The sequence below is a fragment of the Thunnus albacares genome, chromosome 12 (assembly GCF_914725855.1).
Source record: "Thunnus albacares chromosome 12, fThuAlb1.1, whole genome shotgun sequence".
Taxonomy (NCBI): domain Eukaryota; kingdom Metazoa; phylum Chordata; class Actinopteri; order Scombriformes; family Scombridae; genus Thunnus; species Thunnus albacares.
Window position 1 is genome coordinate 9,970,657 of NC_058117.1, and position 17,802 is coordinate 9,988,458.

At 40.3% G+C, this 17,802-nt stretch overlaps 2 protein-coding genes across 3 annotated transcripts; one reads left to right on the plus strand and one right to left on the minus strand.

Annotated features, from left to right (window-relative positions):
• Positions 1 to 602: 602 nt before the first annotated feature.
• mfsd8l2 (major facilitator superfamily domain containing 8-like 2) lies at positions 603 to 11,571 on the minus strand. Its single transcript, XM_044368355.1, has 11 exons — positions 10,906 to 11,571; positions 10,475 to 10,660; positions 8,951 to 9,013; positions 8,678 to 8,797; positions 8,368 to 8,447; positions 7,629 to 7,911; positions 5,130 to 5,203; positions 4,453 to 4,666; positions 3,336 to 3,458; positions 3,039 to 3,169; positions 603 to 1,113 (listed from the first exon to the last, which is right to left on the minus strand). The coding sequence occupies exons 1-11, from the start codon at positions 10,979 to 10,981 to the stop codon at positions 1,033 to 1,035; spliced, it is 1,431 nt and encodes a 476-aa protein (XP_044224290.1). The 5' UTR covers positions 10,982 to 11,571; the 3' UTR covers positions 603 to 1,032.
• A 352-nt stretch (positions 11,572 to 11,923) lies between these two features.
• Positions 11,924 to 16,286, plus strand: kcnmb3 (potassium calcium-activated channel subfamily M regulatory beta subunit 3). Of its 2 annotated transcripts, none has more exons than XM_044368821.1 (4): positions 11,924 to 12,021; positions 13,642 to 13,848; positions 14,993 to 15,164; positions 15,791 to 16,286. In XM_044368821.1, the coding sequence occupies exons 1-4, from the start codon at positions 11,993 to 11,995 to the stop codon at positions 16,157 to 16,159; spliced, it is 777 nt and encodes a 258-aa protein (XP_044224756.1). In that variant the 5' UTR covers positions 11,924 to 11,992; the 3' UTR covers positions 16,160 to 16,286. The 2 variants fall into 2 exon arrangements, with proteins under 2 accessions (XP_044224756.1, XP_044224757.1); XM_044368822.1 differs by lacking the exon at positions 11,924 to 12,021 and adding an exon at positions 12,370 to 12,650 and having other exon boundaries at positions 13,648 to 13,848.
• The last annotated feature ends 1,516 nt before the right edge of the window (positions 16,287 to 17,802 follow it).

Sequence of the window (17,802 nt, forward strand, 5' to 3'; positions counted from 1 at the left end):
AGCCTCTGGAAAGCCAAACATCACATGCTGAGTGTAGAAAACTGGAAAGGTTACTGAGCCTTATCTGCAATTATGCAAAAACACAGAGATTGGCCAAACCCATATTCATTGGTACAAAGGGAATCTACAATGCATTGATGTTGCTTACAGCATTCTCCTCTCAGATGCAGATGTGTAGCATACAGCACATCCTACAGGAGAATACAGGCTAGAACAGCTGACTATACACAAGTCACACCTCGTCATGTTTTGTATTATCAATGCAGGTGATTAAACTTTAAAAAGATTTAAAAAAAACAAAACAATAGAGATTACAAATTAACATTTTTTAGATTTGGTTTTAATTCAGGAGTTCCTCATTTGCACATATGATATGGGGGAACGGATTAGACACACACAAGGCTTTGAGTTTTATTTGAACCATGTAAATGCATTTAGTCTCCAACACTGTACAAATAAATATCTCCAAATATGTATTTCATCACTCTCTTTCACCTTCTTCTTCTATCAGCTCCACTGATATGGAGCTGCTAAAATGTTGACAACTCCACTTCTGCACTCATTGTGTCAACTGTTTCATTGTCAGCATGTGTTTTTTTTTGTTTGTTTGTTTGTTTGTTTTTTCTGGAGAAAGAAAGATGAGGGACAAGAAATGAAAATTTGATACACAGGTCACATGGAAGAATCTGCTCTCTTATCTTTTCATCAACACCTGGGAGTATAAATAGTTTAGTTTAAAAATAATGGCTTTCATCTTCAATTACGCCTCTGAATATTCAATATGAGAGCAATGGTGCCCCCTTGTGTAAAATATAATTAATAGTCTAATAGTGATGTGCATACAAGATAGATTCTAATAAAATCTGAAGATCCCCTCTATGACAGGCTCTGAGGTACATATGTTATCTGAACATTTTTATTCCGCAGTCGTACACTTTCCTCTGCAGTAAACTTATACTGATTCTCTCAGAAGTGAAGGGCATTCATGCTGTCTGTCTTTAGCCTCTCCGGCTCTTCAGACAAACTGCAGCTCTATCCTCCGTTGTCACAGCTCTGGGCGCACTGCACTGCCCTGGGCTCAGTCAGGCGGTCGTAGGACAGCACCGTCATAACCTGTAAAATGTACAGCATGATATCGCTTTAGAGAATAGAGAGCTCCAAGCAATAAGAAGAGGCCATCAAAGGCGTGCTGAGTTAAAGGAATACTATGCAGGATTTGTCAGTTTGAATGCTGTGTGTTTGTAAAGTTGGCCTCTCCTCCCCGGCTCAACAAGCGAGCGAGAGACAGAGAGAGAGAGAGAGAGCTAGGGAGTGAATGAAAAGAGGGAGCAGCACTGGCGAGAACAAAGCCGTGAATCAGATAAATAAAACATTATTTTCTTATTGTTTCATGGTGGTTACATTCTAAAGCACAAATAAATACGCCCACATCTCCGCACAACCCTGCAGGAAGGTGCCGTATTGCCGGATTTTATGTGAATTTAGAGCTTCATCCTGTGGCCTCTCTGCTCTGTGTGTGTGTCGCTCAGCCTCACCTTCCGTCAAGCAGACACACAGACCTGCAGCTCTTTTTACATCCGTGACACAGAGACAGAGGGCAGAGCGGAGCAGAGGAGAGAGACGGAGACAGTGATGTAACCTGGTCTCTATGCTACGAGTCCCGACCTCACACCTGCGTGCTGTTATTAGCTAGAGGCTACACACCCACTGCCCAAAGGTCGATGCCCAGAAGATGTCCTGAATACTTAAATAATAAGAAAATACAGGCAGAGGGAAGGGTTTCTTCAGATAAATACACCACCACACAATTCTAGTGGGTCATAAGTGATGATTGAGAGGGATTATTTTTGTATGAGTCTGTACATTGTTTTTTAGGAAAATCCTGCATAGTATACTTTTAAGGATTTTATAAGCAAGCGCACCCCTGAAGCTACTATTTTTCAATTTGGGAATGGGGGAAAAATCTGTTTTCTTAAGCCAGTTTTGATTGGTTTCTAATAGAAAATGTACTTATAGGGTAGGAAAGTAAAAGCATTGAGATAATGTTTTAATTATGTCAGTTCCAGCTTCTTCACACTATTAAAATTAACTCAATAGTTAAATATTTTGAGAAATACACTTAGGGGAGAACCAGGACAAATGTAATACTTTTCAGATAAACGTCATTTTTAACATTACAGACAGGTGCTATTTTGTACAAATGTGGAACGACTTCGGTATAATTTGACTTTGACTGGAACTTGCACATTGTTACTTTCGACCTCGTCGATGATGAAGATGACATTACTACTGTAGAGGGACTGAAGAGACACCTGTTAAAATCATGACTGTGACACATGAAACAATAAACACAACTTGTCATTTAAAAAAATTCACCACATGAGTGAATTTACTTACCGTCATCAGGTAAAACTCTGTGAAAGTATCCACATGATTTTTTGCGGTTCTGGTAAGTGTTGCGTGCTGACACAGTTAGACATATCAAACTTGTATGGGCTCTGAGAAAATTACTGTGTTACTTTCGACCCAGTTCTCCCCTATTTACTTTCTTGCTGAAAGTTAGATGAGAAGATTCAATACCACTGTCATATCTGTCTGTTAAATATGAGGCCATGGCCAGGAGATGATTGGCTTAGCTTAGTATAGCAAAAAGACTGGAATCAGAGAGAAACAGCTAGTCTGGCTCTGTCCGAGAAGTAAAACCAGACTATCAGCACCTCTAAAGCTCACTAAATAACATATTACATCTGGGTTGTTTTATCTGTAGAAAAGGCAAAGTGTAAAAATAACAATTTTACAGTGATGACAGGACTATAGCTTTTTATCTTTACATTTGGTTTTTGTACGGATTAAAAAAACAAGATATAAGCTTAATAATGAGCGTTAGAGGTGCTGGCAGTCTGATTTTGTTACCTTTGGACAGCAAGAAAGCAAATAAACGTGTTCCCCAATATTTCAAACAATACCTTTAATTCATGTTGGCAATTTTCAATCTGTTTGATGCTATGAAATAATATAATGAGCTGTATTCTACTTACTGTGATCATTATGAGGAGAGCTAGCATCATGCCCAGCATTATGTATAAATTATTGGTCAATCCTCCAGCCCACAGAGGACCCAAGATGGTGGCCAAGCCCCCAACTGAGCGTCTGACACCTTGGCTGAATCCTTTTGGTGACACATCACAAAGAATTAAAGCTTATTTCCCTCATGTCCAGACATTAAAATATGGTTTCAAAGTACTGTATGTATAACCGTTTCTTTATATCAAATAGCAGTCTGTTGTTTTAATATGTTGAAACATGCAAAAGGTGCCATGGTAAAATGAGCCAACCTTGTGTTTTTTCTGCAGTGACTTTGGAGAAGAGAGACACCTGAGACACGGCCACAAAGGGAAGCCCCAACAGCTGCAGAAACACTCCGATGATGAAGGCCGACAGCTCCCATCCATAACCACCTGGCAGGGACCGAAAGATAATACTGAGGTTTTACTGAATCACAATAGTTTGCCCCAAAATTATATGGATTACAACACTGCACAATGATATTTACAGACTGTCATCTAACCCAATCTCTCACATATGATTAAGATTCATAAGATTCATATATTTGGTAAAACACAGCTATTCAATTAGTTTTTGTTGCTTTTTATTTATGGTACATAATGATAATGTATCAGAGTATATGTGACAGATCATACTTCAGTTATCAAGCCTCTCTTCTCTTGGTTTTTAAGTTCCTTCCACAAATGAGTTGGCACCACCAGAGATAGCTCTATCTGAAGACGAAACCACTGCCAAGCTGGCAGCCACTAGATTTTTGTTCTCTGCTGCTTTGCATCATGCACATGTTTGTGTGAATTTGTGCCCACTCAAAATGTTGGATGTTCCCGTCTAAGCTGGAAGCCTATAATCTTATTATCAAAATGCAATTTCACCAATCAAACATGTTTCTTAGTGGTCCAAATGAAAATAATTTTTTGCAGGTATCTCCCCTTTTAGGTTTTGTTTCTTTGTTTGGCTGTTTTAACTGTAACTGTAACAAATAGCAAACAAATGTAGGATATGCTTTAACAAATAGCATTTTTGTCTAATTAGATTACTGTAATCCTTTTATATGTACTCAGGCACTCCCTGGCTCCAGCACCTGTCACTTGTAATCAGAGCGATAAACGTGACGAGCTGCAACAGACGCAGGCCAACATGAACATACAGGATCCAGTTTGCCTGTATGATCTCCTGCTGGCCTGCGAGAGCTAAGCGATATCATTTACAGAGCACAGTCAATTCAGCCAGTGTGTAACCCAATATTGGCTCCGCTGTGCTCTATACACCAACACCAGCCTCACAGAAAGGATCTGGCACAGAAATTGATGCGTTTTTGAGCCTGTGTGTACCTTTGCATGAGTGTGTCTGTTTGTGTGTTTGTATGTGTCCCGGGCAGGGTAGCACCTCGAGGTTTGCAGAGGAAGATGAGGCACCAGATACAGGCGGCGCAGCAGATGACCAGGCCCACGGCCAGCACGACGCGGTCCGCCACCTTCCTGCTCAGCCAGCGCACAAAGAAGAAGCCCAGGATGACCTCCACCCCACACAAGCTGTACATCAGGCTGTTGCCCAGCTCACTAAAGCTGAAGTAGCGCTGCGTCAGAGGAGTCACCATGGTCTGGGGGGTTTTAGAAAGATGTTTGCAAGGTCAGTCAGTTAGATAAAGTGATTCAGTCAGTGGTAGAAGAGGAGAGACTCTTATTAGAGCTGAAATGAGCACCTTTTTAAGTCCTTCAAATGTTTCACTCAGGCCAGATCAAAAGAATTGTTCTGTTTTGATATTAAAGCGATTTTACAATCCAGGTCAGCACTGTGCGACTATCCAGTCACCACGATTTAATGAGAGGAGAGAAGGTGTCTTCACTCTTCATGTTCAGGACACAGAGACTGATTAGGTTCACTTGTTACATCAGTTTTACTCTGAGTATTAAATGATACTTGATTATATTCTAACAGAGCAGGTCTTTCCAGGTAAGGCCCAGATTGATGCAGTGTGGAAGAAATCCAGGGTAAAATAGTTTGACATTGTGTGAAATGTTTGGAAACTCTGGCTGATGGATCTCAACGGTGGCTGCTCTCACCTCCAGCGCTGTCTGATTGAAGAGAGTGATGAACTGAGCCGTGAGGAGTACAACCACCTCCTCTCTCAGGAACTCTACAGAGTGAAAGACAGAGAGATATACTGGATAAAACCAGAAAACCAAAGAGAAAACCCATAAAACGAGCTCAAGTGGCACCAATAAATTGAAAGTTTCAACTGGCAAGCTATGTTGAGATAAAGAAGTTTAAAGAGAAATGAAAACTTGGACTATCTGAAAGTAATGTCAAGATTGAAAGAGGGAGGTGTGACGAATCCTGGCTGGTTGGTCATGTTGATCCTCTGGTTCAATAAACTGTCTATTTCTTTTGGAAGAGATAAGTGAGAGTTCTGCTTTTTTCTTATGTTCAAAACATGATAACACAGAAAAAATTTTTTTTAATGAATTCCAAATTTTGATACCAGCTTTTTTCTGGAACAAAATCTCCATTATGGACTTGGAGAGGAGGAAAAATGAGCTGGGCTTGCTGCTAAATTTGGAAGTATGTGCCAGATGGCTGGAGGAATGGCTCAATATTACAGTGTGTGATCTTCTATGGTTCAGTTATCAGTGTGTGATCTACTATGGTTCAGTTATTAGTGTGGTGCACTATTATTTATGAGATTTAATTTTAGTAAGCCACTGCATGCGCATGTGTGCATAAATACAGAGGCCCGTGGACATGTTCTTTGAAGGTAAATAAAGGTTATGTGTTTTAATATTTATTATATGGGTTTAAAGGGGACCTCAAATCATTTAGTATTGTATTTCCTTAAAGTTGGAGGCCTTGCAGAGACAGATTAAAAGAAAAACAAAGCAGAGGCTGAGATATCCTGACTTTTAGCGTCTAGAAATTGGTCAAGCTCCCAGAGTATTTCCTTCAGATCCTCCCTGCCTGGTAAACACCCACAACTCCATGCCCCTAGTTTGTAATTCAGACTTTCTGTTAAAAATGTGTAACTCCAACACTGAAGGCTCCTCCAGAGCTGAGCAGTACACCTCATGAAAAGTAATCTAATCTTCATCTGTAAAACTGGTGGAGTAACACTTTTAACTTAAAAATATTTTTTGTATAACCCATTAAAAAGAAATTTGTATAGTGGCTAAAAACAATTTTACAGTGTGTTATTTAAAGCATTATTAACTGTACACATGTACAAATGGCAGGTTTAAAACCATTCATAAATGTGTTTAAACCACCTTTCATTACATATGATAAGAATTATGTTTTACTTAAAAAAAGCATTAATTAAAGGAACAATTCAACATTTTGGAAAATATTCTCACTCACTTTCATTCTGAAAATTAGATGAGAATTTTGATACCACACTCATATGAGTCGGTTAAATATGAAGCTACAGTCAAGAGCCGGTTAGCTTAGCTTAGCACAAAGACTGGAAACAGGAGGAATCAGCTAGCCTGGCTCTGTCAGCGGTTAAAAAATCTACCTAGTGTATTTCCTAAAATGTCAGACTGTTCCTTTAAACCATTATTAATTGTTTGTATACTTATTAATGCTAAATAAGAAATACTGACCCAACTCAGACCCAACGCTTTGGCAACAGTGTGACTTTCAACTGTCACACTGTTGCCAAAGCGTAGGTACCAGGGGTAGAGGGAAAAAAACATTTGACACACTTGTATCATTCTCCTTCCTTCCCAAAAATAAAAAATAAAAAAAATCTCACAGCTTTTACTTGTGTTTTTTGTGCTCTGATCGGGAATAGAAAAAACTGAATGAAAGAAAGTGAAAGATCTGCTTGAGTTTCAAAGGTTCCTCACCGATACACAAAAAGTCAGGGAAGATCAATAATTCAGGAAAGCGAATACCAGGCACACTGCTAACAGCCAACAGGCACTGCTACAGTATGTGCAAGAGCTGCAGACATCCTCCAGTTTTGCTCTGGAGTTTCTGGTGTTGTAGATTTTCTTCAAAACAAAAAGGAATCAATAAGACGAATGTTGGCCACATTACCAATTCTGTCTCCATTTCATCCACAAGTCAACCACAGCAAGCAAGTCAATAAAAAAGGAAGTCTGTTATCCATCCCTTTGCCACATCTTCAAAGAGTGAGAGAATCGATACCAAGGTTTGACACGTGCACACAAACACACACACACACACAGTTTGGAGACTAACAAAGTACAGAAAAAGTCAATCAATAGCGGCACACAATCACTGCTTGCATCCTATGTAAATTTACTATGACACTAATCCAATAAGACATCTGACATCACATATATACACACAATCTGACATAAAACAGACATATACACACAGGTCCAATCAATACATGGGGAATCTGATCTGACATGCCACACACCAATCCACAGAGAGACCTGGAGCATTGAAAGTGTGTGTGTGCATGCGAGAAAATCAATAGAGCAGATACGAAACATGTGCATTGGCAGTGACACCTCATCCTACCTGAATCCCACAAACAGGGCAGAGGAAAGCTGACAATCATTGCTTAGGACAGGCAGTCAAACCTCCTCACTCACCTCTGCTGGCGCTGAAGTTTTTGAAAGGGTTTGAAACCGCCGAGGCGCCGTGGAAGGGCTGCATTTCAGATGAGGCGGAGGTCTCCGATTGGTCGGAGATGACAGCTCTGTAGGTGTGCACCGGCTCTTCGTCGGACCCCATCAGCGGCATCTCCTCCTCATCCTCCTCCTGTTTCATCTCCATCATCGCCGCTCCCCCCTCTGTGGAGCTGATGGGTGGTACATCCCAGTACATAGCCAGGACAGCAAACTGGAGCAGCACCCACAACAGGCACATGAAGATCTGAGAAAAAAAAGTGCCCTTAAATATTTTATAAGTTAACAGCCAAAAAAAGAAAGTTCTTTTTACAATATCAAAATACCAGAAAACTATCTGGAGAGAGAGACTATGAGTGCTCAAAGAATAATATAACCTGCCACAGTGAAATCAAGAGAGACGTGCAGTGTCAAATTATGTGGAAAATGGAAGTAGGCGTAGAGTTGCTTTGTTATATCTCATTTAAGCTACATCCGTGCTACAGGTGTTTTATTCAGAAAGACTCATGAGACGGAAATAGATCGATACAGGTTGTTACGGGCCTGAGTATCGCTGCAGGTGTTTTGTATTCCTCTTACTCTGAAGAGAACAAAGAAAAAAATACATGAGTGCAGAAAGAGGAGCGACTATTTCTGAAGATTGTTTCTGTATTCATGAGGCTTTCGGAGAACCTTAGATTACTGATTATCTGGATGCTGTTACCCCAGGAGACGTATACTTGTTCACAACAAAGGGCCCCAGTTTGAAATCACACAGCCTCAGGAACAGGTTGAACGCCGGCCCTGGAGAGACAGGAGGAAGCACTTTGAAGAGGAGATGGAATAAAAACAGAAGACGTGGATACAGTAGCCTCCACCTTAGTGATTTTATTGAGTGTCTCCTGCTCACAGTTGAAACTAAACATCAAAGAGGACATCACAAAATTCTTCCTGGTGTCTGATATTTTTCAGAAGACAGAGGAGATAGAGAAATGACACCAGTCTCACTGTTAGGATGAAGAGGGGAAACTGACCGACAAGGAGGCCGGCTTGTCGACACGCCATGATGGCTGCGAAGATACCCGCTCGCTCCTCTGGCCGAGTGCTCCGAGTCAGGAAACCAAAGATGGAGGAGCCTGCTCCTGCACCGATACCTGAGAGGAAAACAGCATCCTTCTGTTTCACCTTCACACCTTCCACACATGCTGATATAGTGCATGTTTGGGTGTTATTTCACTGCATGCATGTATGTATGTGTGTGTGTGTGTATGTATGTGTGTGTGTGTGTGTGTGTGTGTGTGTGTTACCTGCTACAAGCCGACTGCACAACAACAGCCACTTTGAATATCCAAGAAAATACATGAAGTTTCCTGAGGACAAATAAAAATGAAAATCATGTTTGGGAAACAAAATGCTTCTCAGGTGTGAAACAAATGCTTGACTTGAAGGTTGTATCCAAAAATTGTTTTTAGCAATGCTGGCGGCGTGACGGTCCGACAAATGGGTCCACTGATTTGGTCCAGACTGAAATATTTCAACAACAATTGGATGGATTGTTATGAAATTATGTACACACACTCATGTCTCCCTCAGGATGAACAGTGATAACTATGGGGACCCCTTAACTTTTCATCTACTGCCACCATCAGGTCAAATTTTTAATTTGACCAATATTTCCATTTATGCCTTTATTTAGTGTTAATTACCAAATGTTAGTATGCTAAATTGCTAAACTTGATGGTGACCATAGTAAAAACTATAGCTGCTACACATCAGCATGTTAGCATCGTCAGTGTGAGGGTGTTAGCATGCTGGCATTTGCATTTAGCAAACACCAACATGTCTAAGTATAGCTAATGTATGTATTATAGGAACTGGATGTCAGACGTGTTCAATCATTTGCCTGGCACATAAGCCAAAAAAGTTTTCTAGCTTCCTGGTTTCCTTCCCAGTTGTGCAGCCCACTGAATATGTGCAGCAAGCTTTTCTAGGCTCCAGGAAAGTTTTACATGGATTGAAAATTCATCATAAAAAGAGTAATAATTCATCTTATTTGCAGTTTGAGGAAAAAAATTGGAAAAAAATTGGCTGCAAGGCTGAGTGGCGTTGCTGAATCCAGTTTTTTTAATACATCCATGATATAATATAGCCTCACAGAGCTGCTAGCATGGCTGTAGACTCTTGTTACTAACTTTAGTCTACTAGTGTGTTTGCTAAGCTGTAGTGTTGCCCAAATGTCTTGTAAGCATCATGTCTTCTTTTTTAACCTCAAATTATCTCTACAATGTATTGTAAAAAAAAAAAAAAAAAAAAAAGTATACAGTGTAGAATTCATGGTCACTAACTGAAAGGTAACTATATGAAGATTATCAGTTATTGAGGGTAACTGGATTTGGTTGAAGATGAAGCTGTTTCAGCCCTCATTCAAGGGGCTTCTTCAGTTCTAACTGACTGATAGGGAGTTGCAGATATTTAACCTCTGTGGGGTCGTTATCAAGGTTATAGATACCACTTGGTTCATTAGTGCTCCTGGCTGTTGTAGTGTTGTTGTAGGTGAAAGGTAACCACTATCATGTCTTGCTCAGGCTGCCAGATGAAAGAAATGACCTGACATTGTTTTTATTTTGCCATCTAAAGCCATTTATAATCCTCTTCGTTGACTTACCATTATGGTATGGAGTGAATAGTAAATAAGTAAGTGAATAATTTCTGACGAAGCCCAAATAGGAGCTACAGACTTTCACATAACAGACAAACATACAGTCATGCCAGTGTCTTCTAAAATCTGACCCTTTTTGTCATGTGATTTGTCTTGTGGTTCGGCGACTCACCGACAATCTCAAAGAAATTGGAGAACAGGATGATGGACTTCGTAGTTTTGCTCCGGTCTGACCAGACCCCAAACAGCGGGCCCGTGAGCAGCCCGCTCAGACTGAACGCTGACAGACCCAGACCCAGGAAGTATGGAGGGGCCTCCAAAATCTGGAGATACCTCCATATTGTTGGCAGAATGACAGCTGAGACCATCAGAAATGGATGGAGGAGGATAAGTGTGGAGGAAAGAAAACCAGGGGGGAGGGAGGGGAGCAAATGACATGCCTCATTTACCCACAGCAAAATATATTTCAATTAAATCTGATGCGATATCCTCTGTGATGTGAGCACACAGCCAAAAATGCCGGGCAGATTCTTATTCCAGTCTGCTCTAATGAGACCATTATCTCATGTCTTCAAGTCTATAAAGCTGTCATAATGAACTTACCGTACTCTATGCCGCTCAGCATAAATATCAGTCCAATGGTTAGAAAAGTTAGATTCTTCTTTTGGTGATTATCCATTTTGCTCAGTGACTTGCTGCCTTTTATACACCGACCTCTGTCTGCGCATGTTGTTCCGAAATGTTGTTCAGTGGCATAATCAGATAACAAGAGACACTGTGCGTCCAATTACAACTGCTAGTCCGGATAATCAGAGGAATTTGTCGCACCATTGTACAAGGTCATCTCAGAACTTCTTAGAAGTGGAAAACAGAGATCATGTGAGGTTTCTCCTATAGAGGAGGCTCAGCAGGGGCGACACAGGGCAGAATAATTCAAATCAGCGTCGGAAAGAAAACAGTGCAGCCTGAAATGATTGCAGTAGTCCGTTTGCATTAGGCATTTATGTTATGTTCTAGTAGAGTCACGTCCGCATTGCAGCACCAAGCCGTGAGCCTCACGGTCAAGGCAATGTCTCAGGTTACCAGGTTGAGGTAAAGTACACTGAGCTCTATACATATTTAATCTTGTTTTCTTCAGTTTCATCAAAAGCACTTGATTCTCCCGCAACCCTGAGGAGACGCTGGGGTGAAATGTGCCAGGCTTATCTGCCCTCTAGTAGGTTACAGGTATGAATAACTTTGCTGTTTTACAAAAAAAAAGAGACTCCATTTGCCACAAATACAATAAATAAATACAAGTCATGAAAACATACAAGTAATATAATATATTGGATAAACCAAAGTACATTTCTGAGAATATGAAGCTTTAACACCAGGGTGTATGGAAAATATTCAAAATAACACTTGTATTGTATTCAATACTGAATAAATTGGTATGACAGTGCTGTCCGTGTTATTGAATGGTTGGCTCCATTTTCAACCTGCTGTGGTGTTCCTAGCCTTGGGCATGTTATATTAAACAGAAATGTCACAATACCTCCATATGTTTTTCCTGCAACCCATGAATAATACAAGAAGTTCCGATTGTTTGAATAACACATATAAACTCACTCAGCATCTTCCTCTCATATCACACAGCGTCGGGACTGCCGGGTCCGAGAGGTTTCACGCTTAACAGGCCAACGGCATAATGGGATGTCGTAGGACTCATGTGTTTGGGTCAGTACGTCTTCTGTGGTGTGTGAATGTGAGTGTGTGTAAAGATTATTGATTTGGCACACAATTGCTACTTAATGCCCATTAAAGCTGACTTCACAGAGAATATTTTCTGACTCTGAACAGTGTAATCATGCTGTTTTATTCTGTTTTAAAAGTTAATAATCGAGAAAGGATTCATGCAACTCTGCTTTTCCGTGACTTTTCCATCAACTGCTGCATGTAGCTGAATCTCACGGGCCCACTGAAAGGCCATTAGCATCCTACCTGGCTTACCTGTGTTGGTTTCTATAGAAACAGACAAGAGGGTGGAAGGTGTTTTTGCACTCACCTTTGAGCCTTGGTAAACAGCAAGGTGTTCCCCTAAGAATAAACTGCAATCTAGTCCACTCAGTCAGTCACTGCGTTCACTGCACTGGAGCCTGACGGAGATACGAAATGATCAGCTGCTGACAGAGGGACATTTGACTTTCAGATAGAGAGAGAAGAGCTTGTTAGGTGGATACAGATACTTGGGGCTGGGTGGTGACTGAGATAGGAGTGGGCATGTTCTTGAACACAGCTTCTCCCCGGAGGTCGTTCAGTATCCCCATTAACATCAACCTGCAGGGTGCTCGTAGGCGGCAGACACGGTAAGAGGGCAATCGACTGGGTCAGCCGGCAAGGCTTTGAGACTACTGATGGAAATAGTTTATTGTGAAGGAAAAACATTGTTTAATAAAGCTTCACATTCAGATTTCTAACTGAGCTTGAGCATATATGAGTATCCATGATTGTACATACTGTATGTTAGGGTTGTAAAAAAACAAATGAATATCCCGTTGATTTTACACCTTAAGTTCAGTTTACTTGTCATGAAGAGATGGTAAATAGTTGTAAAATGTCTTCTGCGGCTCCCTGGAGCTCTCTGAGAAAATAATCTTTCATTGGGCTTGAAGTCTTAAATCTTCCAGAGAGCCTGTGTTATGAACTGGGGTTGTGGAATTGATGATGTGTGTATTTACCAGGCTTAGAGGGTCCAATGAAAGATGCTGTCACATTGTTGCATTATGGGAAATGTAGGGTCCGGTGTTTTTAGAGCTGAAAGACAGATATCTTGGTCTCTGCTGCTTCGATTTTGATCTTTTTTTTTTTTTTAAGTCTGTCTCTCACAATTCAGGTGGTAGTATAACTACATTTCTGGAGTGCCCCTTTAAAGTGTGTCTTGTCATTGAAACATTACCTATTGACTTGTGTTTATACTGCTAAGAAATGTCGTAAAAAGCACTAGTTTTGACTGGCTAAATGTTTAATGAGTTCTCTGTTGTGCAAAGCTAAATATAAAGAGGAAATGCTAAAGGAAGAATGTAGTTAGTTATAGTTTTTTTGTTGAATAGTTTTTTTATTTTTGTGGTTTGGTCATTTACATGATCTATCCAGGAAGATGTTGAAAATATCATATGGAGATATTGAGATGCCAAAGTTTGACCTTGAAAATGACCTTGGTGTTGGTGTTAGGCATACATGTTTTTTTACTTAAATATAAATCTGACTGGATCTGTTCAGATATTTGAAGTTTTTGAATTTGTGTGTGTGTGTGTGTGTGTGTGTGTGTGTGTGTGTGTGTATGTGTGTGTATGAAAGACACAGGGAGTTCATCCACACAGTGGGAGCACAGGAGCAGGAGTGGAGCAGAGGTGTGGGTGGACGTGGGGGTCAGCGAGCTCGTACCTTGCTGGTGTCAAGTGTCGGGGAGGACAGAGCCATCCTGCTGGGCTTCACCATGATGGCCTTCTCGGTGCTCATGTTGTTTGTGGTCGGCATCGCTATAATCAAACCTTATGTTAACAGGTACACTGTAGTCTGTTCCTGCTAGAGGATACTGTATATAACACAGTAATATGAAGGATTATAGTAGAGATGTTATTACACATTGGTTTACTCATGCAAATAGCTTCATAAAGGTAACGGTGGTAGATTTACATTTTCTATTTTTTGATTGATTGAGAAATCATTTCTAAAAATGCCTCACCAACAGTCCAAAACTGTAGCAAAGTTTTACATTTGTGAAGCTGGAACCAGCAAATATTAGTTTTTCTGGGGTTTTTTTTTCAATCATCAAAACTGATGATTCGAATTCTGTCTGAATAAAGTCATTTTATGACTCACAGTTTAGATATTATGGAGAAACTCCTCTCCAGATCAAGCAGAAGTAAGTGAAAAAGAGAAACGGCCAAACTGCAGAGACGAAATAAAAAATAAAGTCAAAATTATGGGATAGTAAGTACCTCATAGTTTTGATTTGATTTTTTGTTAGTTTGTTTTATTATGCACACGTTTTCATCTTTTTATTCTCCTGGCAGAGATGAGCTTCCATAAGGCCTATTGTCAGGGAAATTTAAAGATGAATTCACAGAGAGCAAGTTGTCTTTCAGAGTTTCATTGCAGTAACCAGTTCACATTTGCATATGCGGATCCCCCAGTTTGCTATGCTGAAGAGATACTGTATGAAGTTCAGTGTCAGTATTTGTACACACAGCTACATGCGTCATTATCATCCCATATTCGTCACCCTAATAGGTTCCTTTTAATTAATTCACCGTCTCTGTAGGGAGTTTCTTTCGTCTCCTGAGAATTAAAAGTTGAAAGCTGAATCCTTATCTGCCTTTCCTCCCTAAGAAGTTTCCTCCTCTGCCTCTGTCTAATGAGCAGTAAAGTAACAGTGACCAAGTCCCACAGCTCACCTTTGATGGTACCTGTTGGGAACATCTTCACACAGGCAGCAGTGAGAGAAAAGTCTTATAATGTGCTTTGGGCAATAAAGGCAGTATAACATAATCCTAAGACCACAACATAAGGGTATAAGTTTCCATTTCACCTATCATCAGAGATCTAATAAGAAACATCAGTTGTCTTTCTGGTGTGAGTTTATTTGCATGTGTTGGGGGACACGTGGATTGGGTACCTTGAACTTTTCCTGGCTCTTGTCTTCCAGTAACTGGAAGGAGGCCAGCTGTGTGCTGCTGAAGACAGAAATCCTGCAGGAGTGGGTGGACTGCAGGGGTGTGAGCACTGTGCCGTGCCTCGATGTGACGGTTAACCTCACAGACTCCAATAAGACGGCTTCTCTACACTTTGACGAGGAGTCGGTTCTTCTCGCTCCTGAGGTGGGGATTTATGGAAGCAAATTCCAGGTTTTAGGTCTTACCTTAGAGCTTTACTGGCGTCAGGTTTGGATCTACTTCACACCAGGTGTGGATTGTCGACTGTCAGGGAAGAACGCCTGCAAGATAGTAACCCTCGAGTGGATAAGAGCTTTAGGGCTTTATGTCTATGTACAACTGACATGTAGGACCACTAGGCACAGTAGCTCTAAATTCTGCTACTCAGGACTCAGGACATCCTAGTTTTCATATTATAGCCATAGCCATAGCAGGGACTTATACCTGTGAAAGTAATAAAGGTAAAAAACTTCAGTGAACAAGCTCACGGGATGAAAAAGTAGCAGTGCTCATGATTCATGTGTGCTTGTGAATAAGCCAGCAGACATTATTGGAAGATGCTTGCTGCTCTCATGCTGAACTCCTGCTCCATTCAGAGGAATTGTATGAAACAATTTTCAGTATCAGTGCAGCGTGGAAGCAAAGAGGGACTGTTCAATCTTTAACAGACAAAAAACTGAATCAAAAAAGAACCTTGCAGCTCGTCTTGCTGATTGCAATCAGCACTTCCAACTGTGACAAGCAGGTCACTTGATAAAAATGACACTTGAATCATATCCTTTTTTCCACAGTGTTTCTACATACCCAAATGTCGGATGGATCGGACAGAACTTCAAGATGAAGTCCAGAGAGTAAAAAAGAGCTTGGACGCTCACCTAGGGAGCAAATCATCATGTTTTGTTGACCTCACAAGGCACCCAAATGACGTCATCCTGAGCAGGAAGTACACTTTGAGGAAGACCTTGTTTGCATTGACGTGGCCTGGTTTGATGCTGGGTGGCGGAGCTCTGCTGGTGGGCCTTGTGAAGCTGACACAGTACCTTGCTCAGCTGTCCCCTGAGATGTGCAGTGAGACTGCAGGAAACAAGCTGACTTCAAGACACACCCAGGGCAACCTGTACAAACTTATGCAGAGGTCCAGCGTGCAGTCTCCCTCATGAGATAACCAGTGTTACTGTTGCCAAGGACTGTAGCAACAAGCCAAAAATACAGATTGTTATCATGTAACTGGTACATACTGTTAACTAGGGCCAGTATGTATAAAAGCATAAAATTTTGCTCTTAAGCGCATCAAAATTAAATTTTGCTGTTATTCTTACAATTAACAATCATTGTCATGCAGAAACCTGCAAACATCCATAGAAGTTTTCACTTCAAATGATTACTATATCCTTCTCTGACTTCTTTTAAGACTAACCTAACACCATCTGAAAATCTTGTTTTGCTGATCTCCAGTCTTAAGTTTAACTTCTCACCTTGCTGCAGTGATGTAGAAATGTACTCCAGGGTGTTTCAGTACACTGTGACATCACTGCTCGGTGTGGTTACAGGTGCAAGAGAGCACACTGGTGAACCAGACTCAAAACTTTCAACCAGAAAGGACAGTGAAACACAACTTTTCAGCCTGGTGTTACTTTATTTTTTAGGAATAATATCCTAAATATCTTACATGATGTTGTCAAAATAACTGTAGAGGGAAATATTTTATATAAGCTTTGTTCTTGAGTGCTTCAATATTATTCAAGCATATATAAGGTTGGATACAATGAATGACGAGTAGTCTTAAAGGATAAGTTCACAGTTTTTCAAGTCTGTCTTAAAACAATAGTCAGGTTCCCATATTAACATTAAACTGGGTTTTCCTGCTGTTCATACTGACCATCCTTTCCTAATGCGCTGTCAGTGTAAGTGATGAGGGACAAAATCCACAACCCTCCTTCTCCTTTCATGCAAAAATGTTTTCAAAAGTTTATATGAAGCTAATATGATGCTTCAGTAGTCTGAGTTAGTCAAATCAAGTGTATATCTTCTTTTTAATATATAATTCACTCTGTCTCAGCTGTAGTGGAAGGATCATAACAAAAATGGGAATTTGGGAAAATGGGAAAAATGGGACTTTGGTACTAAAAAGACTAACTTTGAGGGATATCCACTTGATTTGACTAATTTGGACAGCTTCATATCAGTTTCACATAAAATTTTAAATACACTTTTGCACAAAAAGAGGGATGTGGATTTCGTCCCCTATCACTTACATTGAAAGTGCATTAGGAAAGGATCTTTAAGTGGCCAGTATGAACAGGAGGAATGATTACAGCAAGAAAAACCTGTTTCATTGTTCATGTTGTACCTGACTATTGTTTTAAGACAGACTTGAAAAATTGTGAACCTATCCTTTAACTTTCATCATGACAAGGCGTGTATGAAGCTGCTATTAGCTGAATTCAGTGCTTGTGGGAGGAAATTTTAGGTCGATATGATTGTACTCAAGTTACTTTAGGTATCTACTACGTCCTACTTTTTTACTAAGAATTTATTTGGGACTATTCCCAAAACAATTTCTTTGCAAATGTATACATATCAGCTCAGTTTACCCAGTAAAGAGTCTCGTGTTGATTTCTAGGGGAAGATTGAGGGAACCTTTTTTACACAAATCTAAGGTTATCTGATTGAAGCCTTGTCCTACATTGTCAAATTTTATCATGAAGCACAACGATGCAAAAGTGCCTTGTAGATTATACAAATACTGAATGTGTGCAAAGTGTATTTACACAATGTAATAAAAAATTCTCAATCGTAAAAA